Source organism: Myotis yumanensis, unplaced genomic scaffold (genome assembly GCF_028538775.1).
Source record: "Myotis yumanensis isolate MYYU_CA2020_CCGP unplaced genomic scaffold, mMyoYum1.0.hap1 SCAF_17, whole genome shotgun sequence".
Lineage (NCBI taxonomy): Eukaryota > Metazoa > Chordata > Mammalia > Chiroptera > Vespertilionidae > Myotis > Myotis yumanensis.
Genome location: NW_027223768.1, coordinates 15,120,749 through 15,142,007, shown reverse-complemented (window position 1 = coordinate 15,142,007; position 21,259 = coordinate 15,120,749). Strand labels below are relative to the sequence as shown.

General features: G+C 59.9%; 3 protein-coding genes across 8 annotated transcripts; 2 read left to right on the top strand and 1 right to left on the bottom strand.

Moving 5' to 3' along the window:
• Positions 1 to 715: 715 nt before the first annotated feature.
• MUC1 (mucin 1, cell surface associated) lies at positions 716 to 5,312 on the top strand. Its single transcript, XM_070396357.1, has 7 exons — positions 716 to 850; positions 1,280 to 3,123; positions 3,218 to 3,273; positions 3,409 to 3,542; positions 3,700 to 3,821; positions 3,906 to 4,052; positions 4,985 to 5,312. Exons 1-7 carry the CDS (start codon positions 790 to 792, stop codon positions 5,051 to 5,053), a joined length of 2,433 nt encoding a protein of 810 aa, XP_070252458.1. The 5' UTR covers positions 716 to 789; the 3' UTR covers positions 5,054 to 5,312.
• Positions 5,313 to 6,174: 862 nt separating this feature from the next.
• On the bottom strand, positions 6,175 to 15,727 carry TRIM46 (tripartite motif containing 46). Of its 6 annotated transcripts, none has more exons than XM_070396766.1 (10): positions 15,582 to 15,727; positions 13,940 to 14,201; positions 13,368 to 13,711; positions 12,364 to 12,507; positions 12,156 to 12,251; positions 11,286 to 11,539; positions 10,887 to 11,008; positions 9,649 to 9,951; positions 8,317 to 8,614; positions 6,175 to 7,313 (listed from the first exon to the last, which is right to left on the bottom strand). In XM_070396766.1, the coding sequence occupies exons 1-10, from the start codon at positions 15,642 to 15,644 to the stop codon at positions 6,920 to 6,922; spliced, it is 2,280 nt and encodes a 759-aa protein (XP_070252867.1). In that variant the 5' UTR covers positions 15,645 to 15,727; the 3' UTR covers positions 6,175 to 6,919. The 6 variants fall into 6 exon arrangements, with proteins under 6 accessions (XP_070252867.1, XP_070252871.1, XP_070252870.1 ...); XM_070396770.1 differs by lacking the exon at positions 11,286 to 11,539 and adding an exon at positions 10,657 to 10,694; XM_070396769.1 differs by having other exon boundaries at positions 13,368 to 13,642.
• A 933-nt stretch (positions 15,728 to 16,660) lies between these two features.
• Positions 16,661 to 20,757, top strand: KRTCAP2 (keratinocyte associated protein 2). The gene is made up of 5 exons (XM_070396757.1): positions 16,661 to 16,777; positions 17,109 to 17,263; positions 17,391 to 17,454; positions 20,316 to 20,382; positions 20,606 to 20,757. The coding sequence occupies exons 1-5, from the start codon at positions 16,696 to 16,698 to the stop codon at positions 20,724 to 20,726; spliced, it is 489 nt and encodes a 162-aa protein (XP_070252858.1). The 5' UTR covers positions 16,661 to 16,695; the 3' UTR covers positions 20,727 to 20,757.
• The last annotated feature ends 502 nt before the right edge of the window (positions 20,758 to 21,259 follow it).

Below are 21,259 nucleotides of genomic sequence, written 5' to 3'. Positions count from 1 at the left end.
CGAGGGAAGACCTAGAGTTCGGCGGTTTCGCGGTTTCGTCCTTTAAGCGGAAATTTCTTCCCCGCTCCCTTCTCGGGAGAAAGCCAAGGAAGGAACTCAGTCGGCTGGAGAGTCCGGCAGGGGCGGGGCTGTGGGTTTGGGGCAGAACTGCAGAACGGGACAGGGAGCGGTGAGCAAGGTGGGGCTATTCCGGGAAGGGGTGGGGGAGGGAGTCCAAAGCCAACATCTAGTCCACCCCTCACCAAGCCCCCCCCTTCTCTTCTCAGCCCCGGAGCGGGGCTTCGAGGGCCCCAGGGAGCACTGGGGTGGGGGACGGAGGGTGAACTTCCCAGCCTGAGCCTAGCCCGCTTTCTCTGTTACCTTTCTAACCTTGGCTGTTGTCCTGGGGCTAAAACTAAGGCCTTGGGGACCCAGGTCCCAGACTCCCCCACTTTCACAAACACACACGCACACGCACACACACCCCGCCTTCTGGAGCCAGGGAGTGGTTGGTGAAAAGGGGAGGCCAACTCGAGAACAAACAGGTTGTCAGAGAGTTGAATGATTGGAGTCCATGTGCCCTACCTGAGGGGACAGGAATGGCTGGGGAGGAGGAGGAAGAGAGAGGAGGTCGGGAATGGAGGAGGGGCGGGGTTTTGTCACCTGTCACCTGCTCTGGCGGGCGGGGGGGGGGGGGGGGGGGGGGGACCAGTATAAAACAGCCGGCACCTGTGCTGCTCCGCCTCACACGCAGTGCCCAGTGCCGGCCTAAATCTGGTCTGCCCCCTCCCCACCCGGTTCACCACCACCATGACACCAGGCATCCAGGCCCCTCGCTTCTTCCTGCTGCTGCTAGCCCTAGTGCTTACAGGTGAGGGGCACACGGTGGGGAAGGGGCTGCCCTGCACAGCCTTTCTGTGGGTTTTGTTTCCTGGCAGATGGTACCCCACAAGGCAGAAATGGCAGGCAGGTGGCCTGTCTGTGCCAGAATAAAGGAGACAGGCTCAGAGACGACCCCCCAGGAGAATGGGTGCCAGGGGCAGGTGACTTTCCTGAAGGGAAGTGCAGGGTGGGGGGTGGGAGTGGGAGTGGCAGGGGAGGTAAATCTTAGGAGTGGAGAATGGCTAAACCGGGAGCGGAAGGTGTGGGAAGAGAGGGAGGCTGCAGCTGGGAGGGAGGAAGAGGGCTGACTCAAGGGCCTGCTCCCCAGATCCTCCTAGCATGACTTCTCCAAATGCTAGAGGAAGTATTTCCTCCTGGTTCTGATTTACCCCTGAACCTCATTCTCAATTTCTTACAGCTTCTCCCACTGCCCCACCAATGGTTCCTACAACCTCTGGCCACACAAGCCACACGGGAAATACACAGACTGTGACTGTCCGAAGCAGCCCAATGTCCAGGTTCGCTGACAGAAGTCCTGTGAGCACAACCAGCAGCTCACTCCCCACTCACAGCCCTGCCTCAAGCTCGGCCACCCCTCCAGCCCCCGGTGCCACCTCTCCCCCGGCCACCAGCTCTGCCTCAAGCTCGGCCACCACTCCAGCCCCCCGTGCTGCCTCTCCCCCGGCCACCAGCTCTGCCTCAAGCTCGGCCACCACTCCAGCCCCCGGTGCCGCCTCTTCCCCAGCCACCAGCTCTGCCTCAAGCTCGGCCACCGCTGCAACCCCCGGTGCCACCTCTCCCCCTGCCACCAGCTCTGCCGCAAGCTCAGCCACCACTGCAACTCCCGGTGCCGCCTCTCCCCCTGCCACCAGCCCTGCCTCAAGCTCAACCACAAGTTCAGTCCCCAGTGCCGTTTCTTCCCCGGCCACCAGCTCTGCCTCAAGTGTGGTCACCACTCCAGCCCCCAGTGCCACCTCTTCCTCGGCCACCAGCTCTGCCTCAAGTGTGGTCACCACTCCAGCCCCCAGTGCCACCTCTTCCTCGGCCACCAGCTCTGCCTCAAGTGTGGCTGCCACTCCAGCTCCTGGTGCCACCTCTTCCCCAGCCACCAGTTCTGCCTCAAGCTCGGCCACCACTCCAGTCCCCGGTGCCGTCTCTTCCCCAGCCACCAGCTCTGCCTCAAGTGTGGTCACTACTCCAGTCCCCGGTGCCGTCTCTTCCCCGGCCACCAGCTCTGCCTCAAGTGTGGCCGCCACTCCATCCCCTGGTGCCGTCTCTTCCCCGGCCACCAGCCCTGCTTCAAGCTCAGCCACAGGTTTAGTCCACGGTGCCACCTCTTCCCCGGCCACCAGCCCTGCCTCAAGCTCAGCCACAGGTTCAGTCCACGGTGCCGTCTCTTCCCCGGCCACCAGCCCTGCCTCAAGCTCAGCCACAGGTTCAGTCCACGGTGCCGTCTCTTCCCCGGCCACCAGCCCTGCTTCAAGCTCAGCCACAGGTTCAGTCCACGGTGCCGTCTCTTCCCCGGCCACCAGCCCTGCCTCAAGCTCAGCCACAGGTTCAGTCCACGGTGCTGTCTCTTCCCCGGCCACCAGCCCTGCCTCAAGCTCAGCCACAGGTTCAGTCCACGGTGCCGTCTCTTCCCCGGCCACCAGCCCTGCCTCAAGCTCAGCCACAGGTTCAGTCCACGGTGCCACCTCTTCCCCGGCCACCAGCTCTGCCTCAAGCTCAGCCACAGGTTCAGTCCACGGTGCCACCTCTTCCCCGGCCACCAGCCCTGCCTCAAGTGTGGCCACCACTCCAGTCCACGGTGCCACCTCTTCCCTGGCCACCAGCTCTGCCTCAAGCGTGGCCACCACTCCAGTCCACGGTGCCACCTCTTCCCTGGCCACCAGCCCTGCCTCAAGCGTGGCCACCACTCCAGTCCACGGTGCCACCTCTTCCCCAGCCACCAGCTCTGCCTCAAGCTCAGTTGCCACTCCAGCGCACAAGGGCACTTCTGCCAAGGCTACCACCACCCCAGTTGGCAAGGGCACTCCATCCTCAGTTCCCAGCCACTCTGATACTCCCACCACCCCTGCCAGCCACAGAACCAGGACTACAGCCAGTAGCACTAGCGGTGGCATAGTGCCCCTCACCTCTTCCAGTCATAGCTTGTCCTTCTTCTTCCTGTCCTTTCATATTTCGAACCTCCCGTTTAACTCTTCCCTGGAAGATCCCAGCACTAACTATTACCGGGTGCTGCAGAGAAACGTTACTGAATGGGTGAGTAACTGCCTTCCTCCATGTGCTTCTTCGCAGCAGCTTCAGAACTGCTCGAACCCATGCACCACACTTAGTACTTACCCTCTCCCCCCAGATTTTGCAGATTTATAAGCAGAAGAATTTTCTGGGCTCCTCTAACGTAAAGTTCAGGTACAGTCTGGGTGTGGACTCCGTCTGGGTGGGTAAATGTTGTTGTGATTGTGGGGAAGGACTGGTACACTGGTGGTTGGGGAGGTGGCCAGAAGCTGGGACCTGCACCTGAATTGCTCATTTCCCTGTGAGCAGGCCAGGATCTGTGGTGGTGGAATCAACTCTGGCCTTCCGAGAGGGCACCACCAATGCCAACAAGGTAGCGGCACAGTTTCTTCAAGATGAAATACATGAGAAGAGATACAACTGGGTCATCTCAAGACTTGGTGGTGAGGCCACTTTCCTCACCTCAGGCCAGCACGACGCTTCTAGGGCCACTCGCTCCCCAGCATCCGGATTCCTGCTGGATTCCTGCTTCTCCCCGGGGGTGGTGGGGGAGGGTCCCCTCCTTTGGGAAACTGCCCTGATGACCGCTTTTCCTTTCAGTGGATGATGTGTCATTTCCTTCCTCTTCCCGGCCTGGGTCCGGGGTACCTGGCTGGGGCATTGCCCTGCTGGTGCTGGTCTGTGTTCTGGTCGCGCTGGCCATCATCTATCTCATTGCCCTGGTAAGTGCTCAGTCTTCAGCTCTGCCCAGGGTCCCCCTGCTAGAAGGAACTCCGTGGCTCCCCCTAACCTCCTGTCTCCCCCAGGCTGTGTGTCAGTGCCGCCGGAAGAGCTGTGGGCAGCTGGACCTCTTCCCAACCCGAGATGCCTACCATCCTATGAGCGAGTACCCCACCTACCACACCCACGGGCGCTATGTAGCCCCTGGTGCCAAACGTAGCCCTTACGAGGAGGTGAGGATGGGCCCCACGGGGGAGGGAGAAGAGGCTTTGGCTAGGAAGGGGGCCGGCAGGGGTACTTGCAAAATCCAAAGGACTTAGAAAAGGTGAGGAGTGACATGAAGCAAGCAGTGGAGGGCCTGGCAAGGAGGTGGGTGGCGGTCAGGAGAGTTCTAGGGGAAAGGCCTGGGGAGACCATGGAAGAAAGGGGACCTCATGAGGGAGTGTCCCCACTACCAGGAGAGCATTCGCTGGTCAGCTGGACTGGGGCACTGCTGTGGCTGGGATGCCCAGAGATGAAATGGGTGGGCACCCTTCACACAGGACTCACAAGGAGTGAGCGTCTGTCCCCCTCTCTTCTCCTAAGAATGGAGGGTAGGGTGGGGAATGTTGGGGGGGGGGGTCTCCGATTCCAAGGCTGAAGTCTCACGGAGCCAGGTGAGCCTGGGTGGGGTTCTTGGGAGTCTCAGAGAAGCAAGGACCCTCCTCCTCCTTCCCTCCCCTGGCCCTCTCTGCGGGACTAGTAAATAATTACTTGGTCACCTGGGGCTGGAACTCCCGGTGGGGGAGGGGACTTTTCTTTCCTTGACCCCATTTCCCCACTCCTGGGACTTCCTTCTCCCAGTTTCACCCAGATGAGCACACACGCCTTCGTGGGCTGGAAGAGCAGAGAATGGAGGGAGACGGGCAGGAGGGAACCGAGAGGGGGCTGGTTAGAATCGAGGGGAGGGAGTGCAGGGGAGCAGAGGGAGGAGGAAAGGCCCTGTTTACAGTCACCTGGCTGCTGGTGGTGCCTGGCAGGTGCTCTCTCCAAATTAACCCTTCGAGAGCTAGTCAGGCTCCCAGACCACTACCCCAGCCTGGGTGCCATCCAGGGGCCCTGGGGTGGCGGCTTCTCCCAGGGAAGCTTCTGCCCGTCAGCCTGGACCGCTTCCCCCCTCACCTAGGTTTCTGCAGGCAATGGTGGCAGCAGCCTCTCCTACACGAACCCAGCAGCCACTTCTGCCAACTTGTAGGGGCACGTTGCCTGCTGAGCAGCCGGCCAGTGGCCTCTGTCATGGTCTTGGCCTTCACCACCTGTGCCCTCCCTCCCCCTTTTCTGGACTGGTGAGCTGGGAGTTCCGGTGGGCTGCTCGCTGCGCGTCCCTAACCCATCTCAGCCCTGGGGAACGTGCCTGGGGCAGTGGCTCCAGGACCGGCCCGAAAGCCCCCAAGTCAGAGTGGGAACTTGTACATGGCTGAATAAAACATGGGCCTCCTCCGCTCTGGCTCCAACTTCTGATCTGTCATCTGTGACCCTCAGACGGGAGGGGAGATCAGGATGTATGTGTGTGGGGGTCTGGAGGGGACTTTGGGGGAGGAGGCAGGGCGGAAAGAAGGTCGGGAGCGGGGTTCATTTGGGCAGCAGCGGGTGTGGCGAGATGACATTGGGTCAGGAGTGGCTGGTGGAAGAATTTGAGTCACCTCTCCCCCATCGCTGGCGGCACAAGAGGAAGGAGGAAACGAAACCTAAGTGGCTGGGCTCTGGCCGGGGCCTGCTCGGCCTGCGCCCATGGCTCGCCCCTGGTTTCACCCTGGCTGGGGGCTGGCAGGCCCGCACCCTCTTCTCCCCTTGGCACGATGCCCTCAGACGGTTCTATTCTGAGCTGCTCGGGTGTGAAGTAAGTCCTCAGGCAGCGATAACAACCACAGAGTCAACACGGGCTGTGATAAGTGTTAGATCCGGGGTTGGCGCCAGGCCCGGTCCCCTCCCTGGCCATGGGCACCCCCCGCCCCACCCCCACCCCCCGCCCGCCCACTGGCTCTGGGGTCTGCTCCCCGCACCCTGGGAATGGGGAAGTGGTTCCGGTTCCCTGCCCCTTTGAGCTCAACCACATTCCCTCGGGGTCTGGGAGCGGGTGTCCCAGCCTCATCAGGGGACACAGGAGGTCACCAGAGCCACGCGCCCCCTGGCGGCCACGGTGGGCTCAGGCCTGGGCCGGGCACCTGTGTGGGCAGGAGGCGTGGGAGCCCCTGGCTGGGGGACCTCCTCCCCTTAGGGCCATACCCATCAGGCAGCCCTGCTGAGCACCAGCTGAGCACCGGATCCCTCCGGCAGCCACACCCAGCACAGAAACTGAGAGGAATGGCCGGGCTCGGGGAAGGCGGAGATGTGCCCGGCATCACAGTTTATTGTGTATAAACCATGAAAACGACAGCTGTTGCTTGGCACAGGCCCCGCAGTCCCTACCACAGGGGGGCAGCAGTGGGCCCCAGGTCTTGCCTGGCCCAACCCAATGGGGACATCCAACCTGCGTGTGGCCCCAAAGGGAGCCGCGGCACATCTGCGTGGGTGCGGGTGCGGGACAAGGGAAGCATGCAAGACGGAGAGGGCGGACGGGCATGCGGCTGCAGGGCAGGACCCACACAAACACAGGAGAGGGTCCTCTGCCCCTCCCCGGGAATGCCTAGGCAGTGTCGGCAAAGAGCCTGCCCACGCTAAGGCCATCGGTCAGCATCGGTGGGCAGGCAGCTCGGCAGGGCAGAGGGCAGAGCGGGGTTCGTGCCCGGTGTTCCGGGAGCCTCCCTGCCAATTGGCCTGAGTGCTGGGGAGAAGGGCCGGGGTGGGGGCAGGGCTCTCCCATGACGTGGTTGGATGCCACGGGCAGAGGATGGAGCAGGAACTTGGCGGGGTGGGGTCTGGATGAACAGGCAGTGGAGCAATGGCGGTCAGCCAAGAGGTGAGCGGAGGAGTGTCCCTTGGTCAAGAGAAGGCCCTGGGGAGACACAGACACGGGGTGAAGGAAGGGACCACCTGGTAGGAAGAGTGAGGGAAAAGCTGCCGGAGGGATCACCGGCTCCAGGAAGCTTAGAGGGTCGGGGCCTCGGGAGGCCGTCGGCCGTCAGTCCAGCTTGGCGAAGCCCCCAATGGTGACCTTCCTCTCGGGCTTGGTGCCCACGGGCTCCTGCAGCTGCACAGCACCCCCCCCAATGAAGCAGAAGGCGGGGCACACGGGCCCCGAGCAGTCCAGGGGGCACTCCAGGAGCCCCCGGAAGGACACCGCGTCCAGGAAGGAAACCCGGCCCTGCTCGTAGTCCAGGCAGATGCCCAGGCGGGGTGGCAGGGGCACGGTGCAGCCGGCTGCCGGGCCGTCCCTCCCAGTCAGCCCTGCGCTGGCGCTGGCCCCGGCCCCCAGCAGGATCTTGCCCATGCCGATGGTGAGGAAAGCGAAGGGTGGCGACGCCTCCACCGTGGCATCCTCGGCCCCGCTGTCGTGTCCGCTGTCTGGGTCGTACCTGCAGGAGAGGGCACGGGGTAGCAGGGTGTTGGGGTGGAGGAAGGGGTTTGGGGATGGGTCCCAGAGGGCTGAGGCGTGGGAAGTGCGGAATGCTGGTTGAAAGGGTGGACTGGGGATATGGAGGAGAAACCATGTCAAAGAGACGGGTTAGAATATAGGGTCGGGGTGTGGTTTGGCAGAAAAGGGGCACTGGAAGGAAGTCACGCTGGCACGAGAGGTATCGGGCAAAGGACAGACAAGGTGCTGATACAGCACCCTGCAGACTGCAGCCGTATCAGGAGGAAGGGGTGAGAGGTATGGTTTGGGGACATCCCGCGGGGAGCGGGTTCTGAGGGCTGGAGAAGCTGGGAGAATGAGGAGTTTGTGACCAAGTCCTGGTGAGAGGAAGTGCAGAGAAAGGATGTGGGAAGGTTAGGTGTTGGGAGAGATGAGGGCAGACTGGTGTCCCGGATGAGAGCTGTCAGAAGGATTGGGACTGGGGACTGAGCTGCTTGCTCTTGGGCAGAGAGCTGGGAGGAAGGGCTCAGGGAGGGAGGCATGCGCAGGAGGGTGTTAAGTAGGGTGTTAGGGATGAGAGGGTGTGGAGATGGAGAGTTTAAGGGGAGAATTTTAGGGCGTTAAAAGATATGGGTGAAAAAGGTATGGGAGAGAAAGGCGTTTGTGGGGAGAGGAGGTTGGAAATGGGATATGCTGAGATGGCGCGGAGGCGTGGAGAGATGGTCTATCTTGAGTGACAGATGGAAGGAAGTGGAGGTGGTTCCCTCTTCTTTCCTCTCCTTCCCCAGCCACACACTCCAAAACCCAATCCTCAGGGCCCCTCCCCTGACCCCTCCCTCACGTCCCCTGGCCACAGGCCCCGGTCCGGGCTTCCATGACTTTACTGCTTCCTCCTCAGTTTCCCCCAGCTCCACCCCAGCAAGTCTGTGCTCCTCTTGCCACCCCATCCTGCCCCCAGCTCCCCACCCGGGTCCCCCACCCCCTCCCTGCCAGAGTGGCCTGACCTGGGGCTGATCACATCGGCGGCGCCCTGGAAGCTCTCCTGAAGCTTGCTCTCCAGCCCGACGCCCACCTTGACCAGGTAGGAGGCTGGGTCGACGGCGCAGGCCCAGTAGCTGCGGCCCTGAGTCACGGCCACGTCGCCCAGGACCACGTCCACACTCAGGTGGCAGCCAGTGAGCAGCCGCTCGGCGGCCAGGAGCAGGGGCAGCCCCGGCACGCTGCGCACCGCCCGCTGGTCCTTGCTGATGGCCAGCCTCTCCCGGCTGGCGCCCCAGCGGCCGTCGAGGAAGAAGTGAAGGACTGGAGTGGGGGGAGGGTGAGACAAAAGGAAGGACCTCAGGGACAAACTGGGGACAGTGAGGCGTGAGGACAGGACACTGGGAGGTTTCAGAACACGGAACGCGCTGCCCAGGGCGTTGGGAACAGGGCCCGGGGGACTGGACCGAGGAGCACAGGGAAGAAAGAAGTGGGGACTCCAAGTGGGCATGGGACCCCCGAGGAGTCGAGTGATGACTCGTGGACACGGAAACCGGTCCCCAGACCCGCTGACTCACAGGGCTTCCCCTCACCCCTTCCCCTGGCTGTTCCGTTCCATGTGGTGACACCCCCACATCTGCCTGCACCTCCCAGCCCACTCTGGTGCTCACATCTGGTCCTGACACCCAGCCCCTCCCTCGCCCCCTAGGGCGGGTGATGCTCCTTTCTGATGCCTGTGTCCCGGGTTCACACTATTTTCTGGATGGTCATTGTACTGTCACTTCTTATTGAGCCCTTTTTTTTTTTTTTTTAAATATATTTTATTTATTTTTTACAGAGAGGAAGGGAGAGGGATAGAGAGTTAGAAACATTGATGAGAGAGAAACATCGATCAGCTGCCTCCTGCACACCCCCTACTGGGGATGTGCCCACAACCAAGGTACATGCCCTTGACCGGAATCAAACCTGGGACCCTTCAGTCCACAAGCCGACGCTCTATCCACTGAGCCAAACCGGTCAGGGCTGAGCCCTTTCTTGAGGTGGAAACTCTGTTAAGACTTTACATGAATCAATTCAATTAGTTCTCACAACAGCCCTCTGAGGCGAGTATTGTACATACCCCTACAGAAGAGGAACTTGAAGTTCAGAGAGGCTGAAAAACTTGCCCAAAGCCATACAGCTGGCAAGAGGCAGAGCTGGGATGTGAACGCAGCAAACCTAGCTCCAGAGTGAGTGAGTGTGACCCCGGCATCATCCCTTCTCTGCAGCGCTCACCCGGCCCCGCCGGTCAGTACCTGGGTCCCAGCATGCCCTGTGCCCTGTCTGTGCCACCCTGTGCCCACCCCTCTGCCACTCACCGGGCGCTGGGGGTGTGTGCAGGTGCACGTCCTCACTGTACTCGCCATAGCCGGCCTTGTTGCAGCCGCGGACACGCAGCACGTACACGGAGCCGATGTCGGGGTTCTCCAGGAGGGCACTGGTGCCCCTCACCTCCTCCCGCCGCTGCCAGTGGGTGGGGCCCGGCTGGGCAGGCACGTCCGTGCGCCGGAACTCGATGGTGTAGTGCCAGGCAGGCGGCGAGTGCGGGGGCAGCCGCCAGCACAGGAAGATCTGGTCGTAGGCGAAGGTGCGCTGCGTGTCGATGACCGGAGCCTCGGGCACTGGTGGAAGAGACAGTCGGGTCAGTCAGGGGCTGGCCGCTGGCCGGGCATGGAGGGAGGCAGGAAGAGGGAAAGCAGCGGGAGCCGGGGGGTGAGTGTGGGTGAGAGGGACCCGGGGAGAGACCCATCTGGGCACTGGGCAGGGAAGGGCAAGCAGAGCCCAAGGGAGGAGAGAGGCAGGTGCTCGCTGGGCAGGAGGAGGCCTGGGTGCTGGTCTTGTCTGCGCACTGGCCTTGGTCAATTACCTCCCCTTCTGGGCCCCAGTTTCCTCGCTGTCAAATGAGGGCCTCAGACCCGAGGGAGACCCTTCTTTCTATGACCCTTTTATTCTAGGAATAAAGAGGAGCCCAGGGAAAGGCCACTGGGACCCAGGCAAGAGGGCACTGAACGGAAGGAGGGGACAGAGCGGGAGGGAGGGGATGAGGGTCAGCAAGACCGAAAGGGGGGACAACAGAGGGCGAGCAAAAGCTTGATGGCAGGAGACAAAGGTCAAGGAAAAGAGAAAAGTCCGAGGACAAGGGTCACAAGGACAAGGGCAAGGATTGGACAAACACCTAAGGAAGGTGGAAGAGAGACAGGCCACTGGGCTGGGGAGGACTGGGGAGGACGGGAGTCTGGTTAAGGCAGGACAGGGAAGGAAGCAAAGAATGGTGGCCAAGCTGCAGGGGGCTGCGGGTGGAGCAGGGGCCCGGGCCGCTGACTTGCCTGGGGTGCTCCGGAGCAGAGTCCGCGGTGGCCACAGCCTACAAACAAAGAGAGGGAGAAGCAGCGCTGAGCGCGGGGGCCGGTGTGGCCGGTGGGCTGGGTGGGAGGGGTGGCTGGCCAGGCCGGGCAGTAGGCTGGGAGGTCCCCGGTGGGCACTGCCCCCCGGGCCCGCTGCTGGGGGAGGAGGGAGGGAGGCTCTAATAGGACCTGGGGCCTGGCCGTCTCCTTACCTCGAAGGAAGTTCAGCTCTGTCAGCAGCTTCATCTCTCGCCCCACGTCCAGCTGGCAATGGCGGAAGGAGGAGTTGGCAGCTGGCCGGAACATCTGGAGGGCCTCTGTCGCCCGAGCGATCCTGGGATGGGGGCACCCAAGGGTCAGGCACTGCCATCTGGGCCGCCACCCTCCTCCTGGATTCTGCCTGCCTGCCTCTGAGCCCTGGCATCAGCATGGGTCTCTTCCTCGTCCCCTCACGCCAGCTGGGGATCGGTTTGGCCTAGTGGGAAAATCCTCAGGGCCCAGCTCTCCATCGGCCGGTACTTGAGACATTGTCTTAGACACCGACTACACCCGTGATGCTCCTGCCACCCCTCCCCCCGGAGCCCGTGTCCCTGAGCTGTGCCCTGAAGTACCTGTTATGTAACTGCTTGGCTGCTTGCACAAAGCAAGGCTGGTCTGCTTCCTTAAGGACCTCCTGGGCGTAGCCCACCAGGCCTGAGCCATCTAGGAGGCTCCGGTGCTCCTGGAGCTGGGCGCCAAGGCGGGCCAGCCGCTCCTGCTGGCACTCCTCTACGGCCTGAAGCAGCGACGCCCTCTTCTCCTCCAGCACCGCACCCAGCCCCCGCACCAGCTGCGACACCTCCTCCTTGGCCTGCTGACCACTCACCTGCCCGGAGAGCAACACTCACTATCTTCTCGAAGGTAGTGCCTGTGCCAGCCTCCTGGGGCCCCACACCATGGCTAGGATCACAAAGAACCCGGGGAAATGCCACCCACCCATTTCAACAGGGCCAGGCTTATGGGTCCAAAGGCACCGCATACCCACATGGCCTCAGCTCCTGGCCATTTGTGCTAACCTTTCTGGTGCCCACACCACGATCCCTAAGGACTCCCCCAAACAAAAGAGATCACCACTGGGACTGTACCAACATCAGTGGCATCTGTGCCACCCTTATTGCCCATGCCCGCGCCAGCTGACGTATGCAATCTGGTATCAGAGCCATCGCTTTACCCTAGCTCCAGGGTATGTGCCATCCTCAGCAGGTTTCCGAGCCTGAGGGCATCTGAACTACTTTCTCCCTGTCCTGTCCCCACTGTAGTTCCAGGTATAGCCTGCCCTAGGGCACTGAGGTTCCTGGTAGCCTGGTTTAGTCAGAACCTGGACATTCACGGACCCCCACTTCCTGAGCTTGCAGCCAGGTGACTGGGCCACGCCTCTCCACACCCTCTTGCTGTGTCCAGGCCCAGGTAGGGCCAAGGGCCACCTCTATGCCCTCCCTCACCTCAGTGTGCCTCAAGGTCTCCTCCAGCTCACAGATCTGGGTCTGTACTGTGTCCTGGTTTCCTAGGATGTATGTCAGGCTCTTTGTCAGTTTGTCCTAAGAGGGAAGAAAGAGGTGGGGGTCATACCGGCTCGGCAGAAGCTAGCAGTAAGAGGAGGTGTGAGAGGATGCGAGGCTGGGAGGCAGCCCGGAGTGGGGGTTAGCTCACCTTGAGGGCCTGGTAGGCACTGAGCACCGGTGTGATCTTGTGCCCGCTGTGGGTGCGCCTCACTCGGCAGAGTTGGCATACCAGACGTTGGCATGTCTTGCAGTAGTGGGTCACCTCTTCCTTGTGGTCTGGGCACATGAGGCCCTAGGGACAGAAAGGGCGATGGCATAGTCAGCCAATGGTCTGCGTAGGGGTGTGACCCGCCACGGGAGCAGTTTGGTGCCCTCCCTCCATTAGCCAGATGGGGGTGTCCACAGTGCCACCTGGTGGTACATACGAGCATCAAAAAGAGCCTTTCCTGCAGCCTCCAGGCACCAGCATCCTCCTCCCTTCCTCTACCTCAGGAGAGGCGTGGGAATAACAACTTAAAGATGACAAGTAATCTTAGCCTTGTGGTCACTAATTAACTGTGTCCACCTTGTTCTCTGCCATATCCCAATGCCTGGAACAGGGCTAGGCACATAGATGCCTGATACATATTTGTTCAGTGAATAAATGCATACAGACCTTCAGTGTACAGATAACTTTCACAAACATTATCTCATGTGATCCTCTGAACGGCCCTGCGAGTGTGCACATTGCAGGACATATATCAGCCTCCTTCAGTAGATAGGATGAAGGCTCCAACGTGTTCGAGGATTTGTCCAGCGCCTTTTTTTTTTTTTTGCTTTCCACTTGTTTTATTTTTTTAAATTTTATTTTGTTGCTTAAAGTATTACAAAGGGTATTACGTATCCTTCCCCCCCACCCCTTGACATTCCCCCGGTCTCCCCTACCCCCCAGTGTCTTGTGTCCATTGGTTATGCTTATATGCATGCATACAAGTCCTTTGGTTGATCTCTTAAACCCTCCCCCACCCCCCGACAACCCTCCAGCGCCTTTTTTGTTGTTGTTACAGAAAAAGGAGCTTGCCCACCTCCTTTTGGAGGCGCACAAGGCCAGGCACCCCACCCGTCCACTTCTACCAGGCCCCTCCTTTCCCAGGCTCTGCAAGGGCCGCTCACCTTGGGGCGGAAGGAGAGGGTGGGCAGGGTGGGCTCATGCTGGGCCTTCTGGGTGCCCCAGGGGTGGAAGAGCTTGAAGCACTCGTTGCAGAAGGTGGCACGGCACTCGGTGCAGCCCTTGGTGGCTTCCAGTGGCGGGGGCTTGCACAGCTGGCACAGGATGGAGCCACCCACACTCACACTCTGCCGGTACCGCTCCACCACGCGCTCCAGGGTCAGGTTCCGGAACAGGCCTGCCAGGCCCCGCTCCCCCAGCTCCACATCGCCCTGGCAGGCTGGGCACGGGAACATGATCACCTGGGGGTGCAGAGCACCTCGCTTCCGCCCGGGGTACGTCCCAAAGCCTATGGATGGGCCGGGGAAGTAGGAGGTCAAAATTACAGCTGGCTGGAGGTGGGGGAAGTCTGTTCCACTAAAAAATTAATTTTTTATTGTGTCATAGCTCAGCTGAGCCTGACTGAGAAAAAGCTCCACCCCCTGAAAGACAGATGCCCCTGACCAAGGGTGACCCCTCCCATCTTCCTGATGGACATCCCAGCATCCTCACCCCCACCCCTCAGGCTCCAGCCCACCTGACTTCAGCAGCCGGTCCAAGCGTTCTGGCTTAGGGAGAGTTCTGCGGGACAGGCGGGGGCTGCGGGTGGAAGGGGTGGAGGCAGGAGACGTGGGCTCGGAGCTGGGGTCCCCACCGTGGCCTACATAGCCCTGCTGGCCCAGCACCTCGCGGGCACAGGCCTGGCACACGTTGTGGGTACAGGGCAGCACCAGCGGCTGCTTGTACATCTCTTGGCACACGGGACACAGCAGTTCCTTCTCCATGTTCTTCATGCTCGTCTGTGGAGGGACCAGGAGGTTAGGTCAGAGCTTGGACGCGGGATATCTTGACAGGCCCCAAGGGGTCTCAGGCAGGGGCAGGGACAAGAGAAGCTACGTGTGGCTTTCCCCCAGTACCAGCCCAGGCCTGGTCCACAGCCCTTCCCAGCCCTGTCTCTTGCCTCTGTTTCTCGGAGGCAGAGCTAAAGGCCTGCGCAGGAGGAGGGATGCTCGGAGATCGTACCTCCGCCAAAGCCAAGCTCCGCCCCCTCCACTCCCCCTGCCCAGCCAGATCTGCAGCCCCGTCACCTGGCCATTGCCCCCTGCTCCCCGCCCCCATCTCTGCTCCTCTGCTCCCGCCCCCGTCACGTCTCTCAAGGACACCACACCTAGGGGACCCCTGCCCCCTTCTCTGGCACACCCCACGCCCCCTCCCACGCGTGACTCCTCCCTACAGGCAGGCGCAGCGCTCTCTCCATCCTCCTGCTCACCACGGCCGTATTCCTGCTGCGGCTCTGGCCCGCGGCCTCCCCAGCCTCCATCCGCCATCCTCACTTCCCCAGGCATCTCCTCCGGCCCCCCGATACTAACCATTCTCCTTTGCCCCCCACCATCCGGACCTCCCGCTCCTTCCCCCAACGCAACTGGGCTACCCGCAAACCCCTCCCCGAGCGAGGGAGAAACAGCCTCCCTCCTCGCCCCCTCCCCACCGGAAGTACCCCTCCTTTTCTTCGTGGCGGGGGTCCTCGCTATGCCCCACCCCCTCACCTCACCTTGGTCCCCCTCTTCGCAGCCATCCCGGTCAGGGGCGCAGCTGACACAAAGGAGGGAGGGACGTGGAGGGAGGGGGGAGGAAGTGATGGTGGGGGGAGCAAGGTTGGCACCGCCCCTGGGAGAGCCGGGCATGAGTTGCCATGACAACCGCAGGAGGCTGGGAGGCAGCCCGGAGTGGGGGTGCGGTGGGGTGGGGTCTCGTGGAGCTGTCCAAATTGGGAACTGCACCCTGGGGTGGCTCCTTCGTCGCCCCTACCTGCCCTCAGGTTTCTTTGAAATTTTCCAAGCTCACACTCGCCCCGTCCTCACAGCGCAGCCCCACTGCCCTGCAGCCCCAGCCCCGGTGCACGGGGGCCGCCCCCCCAGCCCACCCGCTGCGTCCCGGCAGCTCCCGGTTCCTCACGCCCCAGCAGATGGACACCTTCCTGGCACCCGCCTCTGGGCGGCCCCGGAGGACCATCTCATCCCTGCATCCCGACCCTCCCAGTCCTTCTGCATCGCCAGCCCTCTCCGCCGCCACCCTGCCTCCCAGCCTCTGGCCGGATCCCCACCTGTTCGAGGAGGTCCGGGCCGGTCCCGAACCCCTGCACTCCCCCTCCCCTCCCCCTCGGCCCCACCTTAACTCACACTGATGCGGACCAGTGCGTCCATGATGGAAGTGAAGGTCTGCATGTCCTCGCCCTCGGCCATGGTCCTACCTGGCCCGTCTGCCCCCGGGTGCCCGATCCCGGCAGCGGCTGAGAACCCGGGGCTTAATGCAGGAGCCCGGTGGGGGTGTGGGGAGGGGTGGGGGTAAAATACCACTGCGCATGCTCCAGGGACGAGCCTCAACCAGCGCCAGTCGGGGTGGGAGGTGGGAAATAGTTTTTCCCACGTGGTTCTCAGAAGGCGGTGGTGGGGTAGCATGGGATGGTGTTTGAAGAGAGAACCATTTCTTAGGTTCGCATTCTCCATTGGCTCCTAATCATGCTCCTATCAAGCGGAAGGATCGGTTTAGAGAAAGCTGGGCTCCAGGCTGGCAGGACGAGACTTTGGTTTGGCCGAGAGTCTATGGGAGGTGACGGAAGGCGGTTTGACTTGGGAGGTGGGCACAGAGTGCAATGCGCAGATTTTGTATCATAGAAATGCACACTCTCGCCCTGGCCGGTGTGGCACAGTGGGTTGAACGTCCTCCCACGCACCCAAGGGCCCCTGGTTCCGTTCCCGGTCTGTGCACGCACCCAGGTTGAAGATTCGATTCTCAGTCGGGTGCGTGCGGCAGGCAACCAATCGATGCTTCTCTCTCCCTCTCCCTCTCCCTTCCTCTATCTTTCTTTTAAAAAAATCAATGAAAACATATTTTTTAAATGAGAAAAAAAAGAAATGTCCACTTGAAACCCATATGATCATATTAACCATTGTAACCCCAATACATTTTTAAAAAAGAGTCTACAGAGATGTCGAGGGAATGATCATGGAGGAGGGAGGTTGGAGGAACAGGCATTAGAGGTGACATCAATGGCAAAGAAGACAGAGGTGGGCAGGTGATGGCCATAGTCACAGTGACTTAAAGAGTTAAGTGCAGCTCGCGTTAGAGGCAGCAGCGGCCCGGGTGTGGCGGGTGAGGGCGGGGGGCTAGGGCGGTGGCCAGATGCGCTTTGACGCAATATTTCCTCCCCGCCGGGAGAGGGCGCCACGTAAGGCGCCGAGAGGGAGCAAGAGGAGGACTTGGGGAAAGCTAGTTCGCGCTGGGAGCTGACGCATGCGCACAGGCCACAGCGCCGGTTCATCTCCCGTCTTTCTGGGCCAGGGGCATCTGTCGGACCCACCGGAGGGCGTGATGGGTAACTGGGGCGGCGGGATACCCCGGACAAACCAGTTGGGGTCGGAGTTGGGGTCGACCCGCTTTCCTGGTCCTCTCCCCGCAGAGCTGACGTGTCCTGGGTTCCAGGGGGCGGGCCAGTTTGCACGGGACCGGAGGGTGCCGGGCGTCCGGGGCTGAGACTTTCCTGGGGGTCGTGGTGCAGTGTGGGGAGTCGGGGAGCATGGCTGCCAGCCCGGGGGTGCGTGCAGGTGTCGGGCCCTCGAACCCGGGGACCTGCCTGCCACGTCGGCCTGCGGCTCCTGGAGGGGGGGCCGGGCCCGACTCCCCGTCTCTTCTCTCCTGTCCCGCAGCGGTGGGGACGGGCACGTCGCTGGCGCTGTCCTCCCTCCTGTCGCTGCTGCTCTTCGCCGGGATGCAGATGTACAGTCGCCAGCTGGCCTCCACCGAGTGGCTCACCATCCAGGGGGGCCTGCTCGGCTCCGGCCTGTTCGTCTTCTCGCTCACTGTATCCTCCTGCGGGGCAGCGGGGCGCGGGGTGCGGGGGTAGGAGGGGGGGGGGGCGGGCCACGCAGGCTTGTGCCCACCCCATGTCTCACACAGCTCTGCCCCGCTCCTTAATGCCCTCAACCCAGGCCTTTAATAACCTGGAGAATCTGGTCTTTGGCAAAGGATTCCAAGCAAAGATCTTCCCGGAGAGTAAGTAAAAATTGGGGGTCGAGAATTTGAACCCTCTCTTCAACCGCCCCCCCCCTCCCCCGACCTGAGTTTCCAGGCGCTTAGAAGGTAATGGTTGTTCAGGAGAAGGAAGTAGGTGAATAAGGCTGTGGGGACAGATCACACCTTTGGATCCAGCACTTTAGCTCCTGGGATTGGAGCTGGAAAAGAAGGCCTCTGAAAGCAAGAAACTCCATTGCCTTATGGCTAGTTCCCCGGGAATGTTTGAGGGGCGCAGGCACGTGTGCACCCGTTTTGCATCCATCCATGTACTGGGGGTGGGGTATGGGGGGGGGGGGCGTTCCTTGTTCCCACCAGAAGCAGCAGCGGGAAGGACCGAGTTCACTGAGGGTCCTGATGTGAAGGTGACCCCGTGTCAGTGAATTCTATCTGAGATGATTGTGAGGAGCCTCAGTGTTAGACACACCAAGTTTCTATGTGAGCAGGAGTCCTGACCAAATTAGAATAACGTTTAGATGGCTTCCTGTTTGAAATGACCCTTGTTACTGCTCATGCAATCGAGATTTGATGTGATTTAGTTATTTATGGAGAATTAAGTTCATAAAGCAAATTAGGTGTCAAGGCCAGATCACACCAAGAATGCCACATGCTCAGAAATTGCCCACAGAGGCCCTGCCCCTTCCTGTCCCAGCACAGATGCTGGGGCAGCCAAGGCAGTGGGGGCAGGGGCAGGGGTGGGAAGGGGAGTTCCCTTCTCACCACCCCGCCCTGATGCCTTCGCTGGGGCCAGCTGCCAGCTGCTTGTCCTCTGCCCTCACTGCCTCATGAAGCCACTGGTTGTGTTGGTCCTCAGTGGTCCCAGTGGACCTAGTGGTGGAGAAATATGGCTCCTCACCTTTCTGCAGGAGATTTTTTTTTTTTCTGCAGGAGAACTTCTTGATGAAAGGAAAACCCCAGATTCATAGTTTGGTGAACTCTTTGAAAAGTACATAAAAGATGAAAAGATTGTGCCAGTTGAGATAACTATCTGTGTTTTTTTTTAAAGAACTCCAAGTTGCCTGGCCAGCGTGGCTCAGCATGGAGGTTCGCTTCCCCATCAGGGCACATGCCCAGGTTGCCGGCTTGATCCCCAATAGAGGGCGTGCAGGAAGCAGCTGATCAATGATTCTCATCAGTGATGTTTCTATCTCTCCCTCTCCCTTTCTCTCTGAAATTAATTTAAAAAAAAAATAAAAAAAGAACTCCAACTTTAAAAATATACATATGTTTTTATTGTTTTCAGAGAGAGGAAGAGAAAGGGAGAGATAGAAGCACTGATGAGAGAGAATTATCCATGGGCTTCCCCCTGCGTGCCCCCCACTGTGCTGGAACTGTGACCTCCTGGTTCATGGAGGGATGCTCAACCACTGAGCCACACCTGCCCAGGTTAACCATCAGCTTTTTTTTTTTTTTATATATATATATTTTATTGATTTTTTACAGAGAGGAAGAGGGAGGGATAGAGAGTCAGAAACATCAATGAGAGAGAAACATTCATCAGCTGCCTCCTGCACACCCCCACTGGGGATGTGCCCCCAACCAAGGTACATGCCCTTGACCAGAGTCGAATCTGGGACCTTTTAGTCTGTAGACCGATGCTCTATCCACTGAGCCAAACCGGTTAGGGCTAGTCATCAGCGTTTTGACGAGGGAATGGATCAGACAATGCCTGCCAATGCTCAGAAGAATAAATCCTTGATTGATGGGTTTCCCAGAAATCAGACGACCTTCAAAGTTGGAACAAGACCATAGGTGGGAAGGCAGATTTGTTTTATTTAAAGTTTAAGTTTATTTATTGATTTTAGAGAGAGAGGGAAGGAGAGAGAGAAACATTGATTTGTTGTTCCACTTATGCATTCATTGGTTGGTCCTGGTATGTGCCACAAACCTGGAGGATGCTCTTACCAGCTGAGCTGCCCGCCAGGGATAAGCAGATTTCTTTAAGGAGATTTAAAAACCACTGTACTTGGGTCAGAAAAGTCATATATCTTATAAGTGTTTTTGAAAAATTGACAGCAAATGCGGTCTCCGGTGAAGCCCTCCTCTGGGTCTTGCTCTCCTCTCCACCGAGCCCTGTTGCGAGCGAGAGCTCCTTCCGTCCAGCAGCCCCAGGGCTTCTCCCTGTTAGATTTTGTTTCCATGTGAATTGTCTTCATTTACTGGAAAGAAACCTTGTTGTGGGGCAGGGTTCCTGCCCCTCTTTTCCCACCGGGCAGGTGGGGTTTGCCCTTGCTTTCTGCCCCCCCGCTCCCACTTTCTCTCCAGTCCTTCTCTAGCCTCTGAGCCTGCGCTGCCCTCATGGGGGTGTGTATCCAAACACTCTGCCCCATCCCATGTCCAGGCAGGGAGGCCCTCAGCGTCCACCACTGGGCAGTGTAATGAATCGATCCCCGTTGGCTGGCCTCTGTTGAGAGGCCTTGACCCTCTTCCCAGAGAGGGAGCGAGCCGTGCCCTTCAGACTCTGTTATCACTGTTGCTTTTCCCTGGAAGGAGGCCAGGAGAGGGACGTTGGGTGATAGCTGGGGCAGAGCAGGTGCTGAGCATGCATCCGCCTCCATGTCCTGGGCATCAGTAGGGCCATCTGCATTTTTCTGCTGTCGTCATGCCACATCCCTCTAAGCAGGTTCCCCAAGATTCAGAAGGCCCTGCAGGGAAGGCATTTACAAGGCAGGTTGGCGCCAACCTCAGCCCTCCACCCAGCTATCTCTGGTGTCCTAGTTGCAGGCTGCCTGTACCTGACCTACCAATTAACCCTGGCGTGTACCTAGTATTCGGAATACTAGAGAGATGAATGCCGGTATTTCCATTCTGACCTCTACCCCTGTGCTCTCTTGCCTCCTCAGTTCTCTTCTGCCTCCTGTTGGCTCTTTTTGCATCTGGCCTCATCCATCGAGTCTGTGTCACCACCTGGTAAGTGCCTGCCCGCTGGGTAAGGGGCACAGTATCCTGTCCCTCGGGCCTGGACCGCCCTTTGATGGCTCCACCCTTCCCCATATTTCCCTCCCCCTTTCCCCTTCCCCATTTTCTTAAACCTGAGCCTGGATTGTTCTCCTGATGCTGGTGTCTGTCCTGGGAGGCACCCGGCTGGCAGCAGGCCCACTGATGCCGGGACCTCTCTGTCTCCGCCCTGTAGCTTCATCTTCTCCATGGTCGGTCTGTACTACATCAACAAGGTCTCCTCCACTCTGTATCAGGCAGCCACTCCGGTCCTCACGCCAGCCAAGGTCACTGGCAAGAGCAAAAAGAGAAACTGACCCTGAACACCAATAAAGTTGATTGTTTGTAGCTCTGTGAGTCGTGATAAGCTGCGGCCCTCTTTTGCCAATGCCTCCCTGGGTGTACAGAACGCGAGGGCACATGGGTACCTGCCGTCTCAGACCTTAAGGATGGTGAGGCTCATTGTTACCGAATGTTATAGAGTGCCGTCGGTGGCCAGGTGCTTCGCCAGGCACTGGAGTGCCATATGCTTGTTCTCATCGTGGAGGAAAAGTGCGCCAATGATCTGCAGTCTTGACCTCTGAGAAAAGGTAAAGGCTGCAGTGCAGGCAGGCCTGTCAGAACTGGAATAGCCCTGGCCGGTTTAGCTCAGTGGATAGAGCATGGGCCCACAGACTGAAGGGTCCTGGGTTCGATTCTGGTCAAGGGCACGTACCTTGGTTGCAGGTTCCCCGGCCCTGGGCGGGGTGTGTGCAGGAGGTAACCAATCGATGCGTCTCTCGTCTTTCTCGCATCGATCTTTCTCTTGCTGTTCCTTCCATTCTCTCTAAAAATCAGTGGAAAAATATCC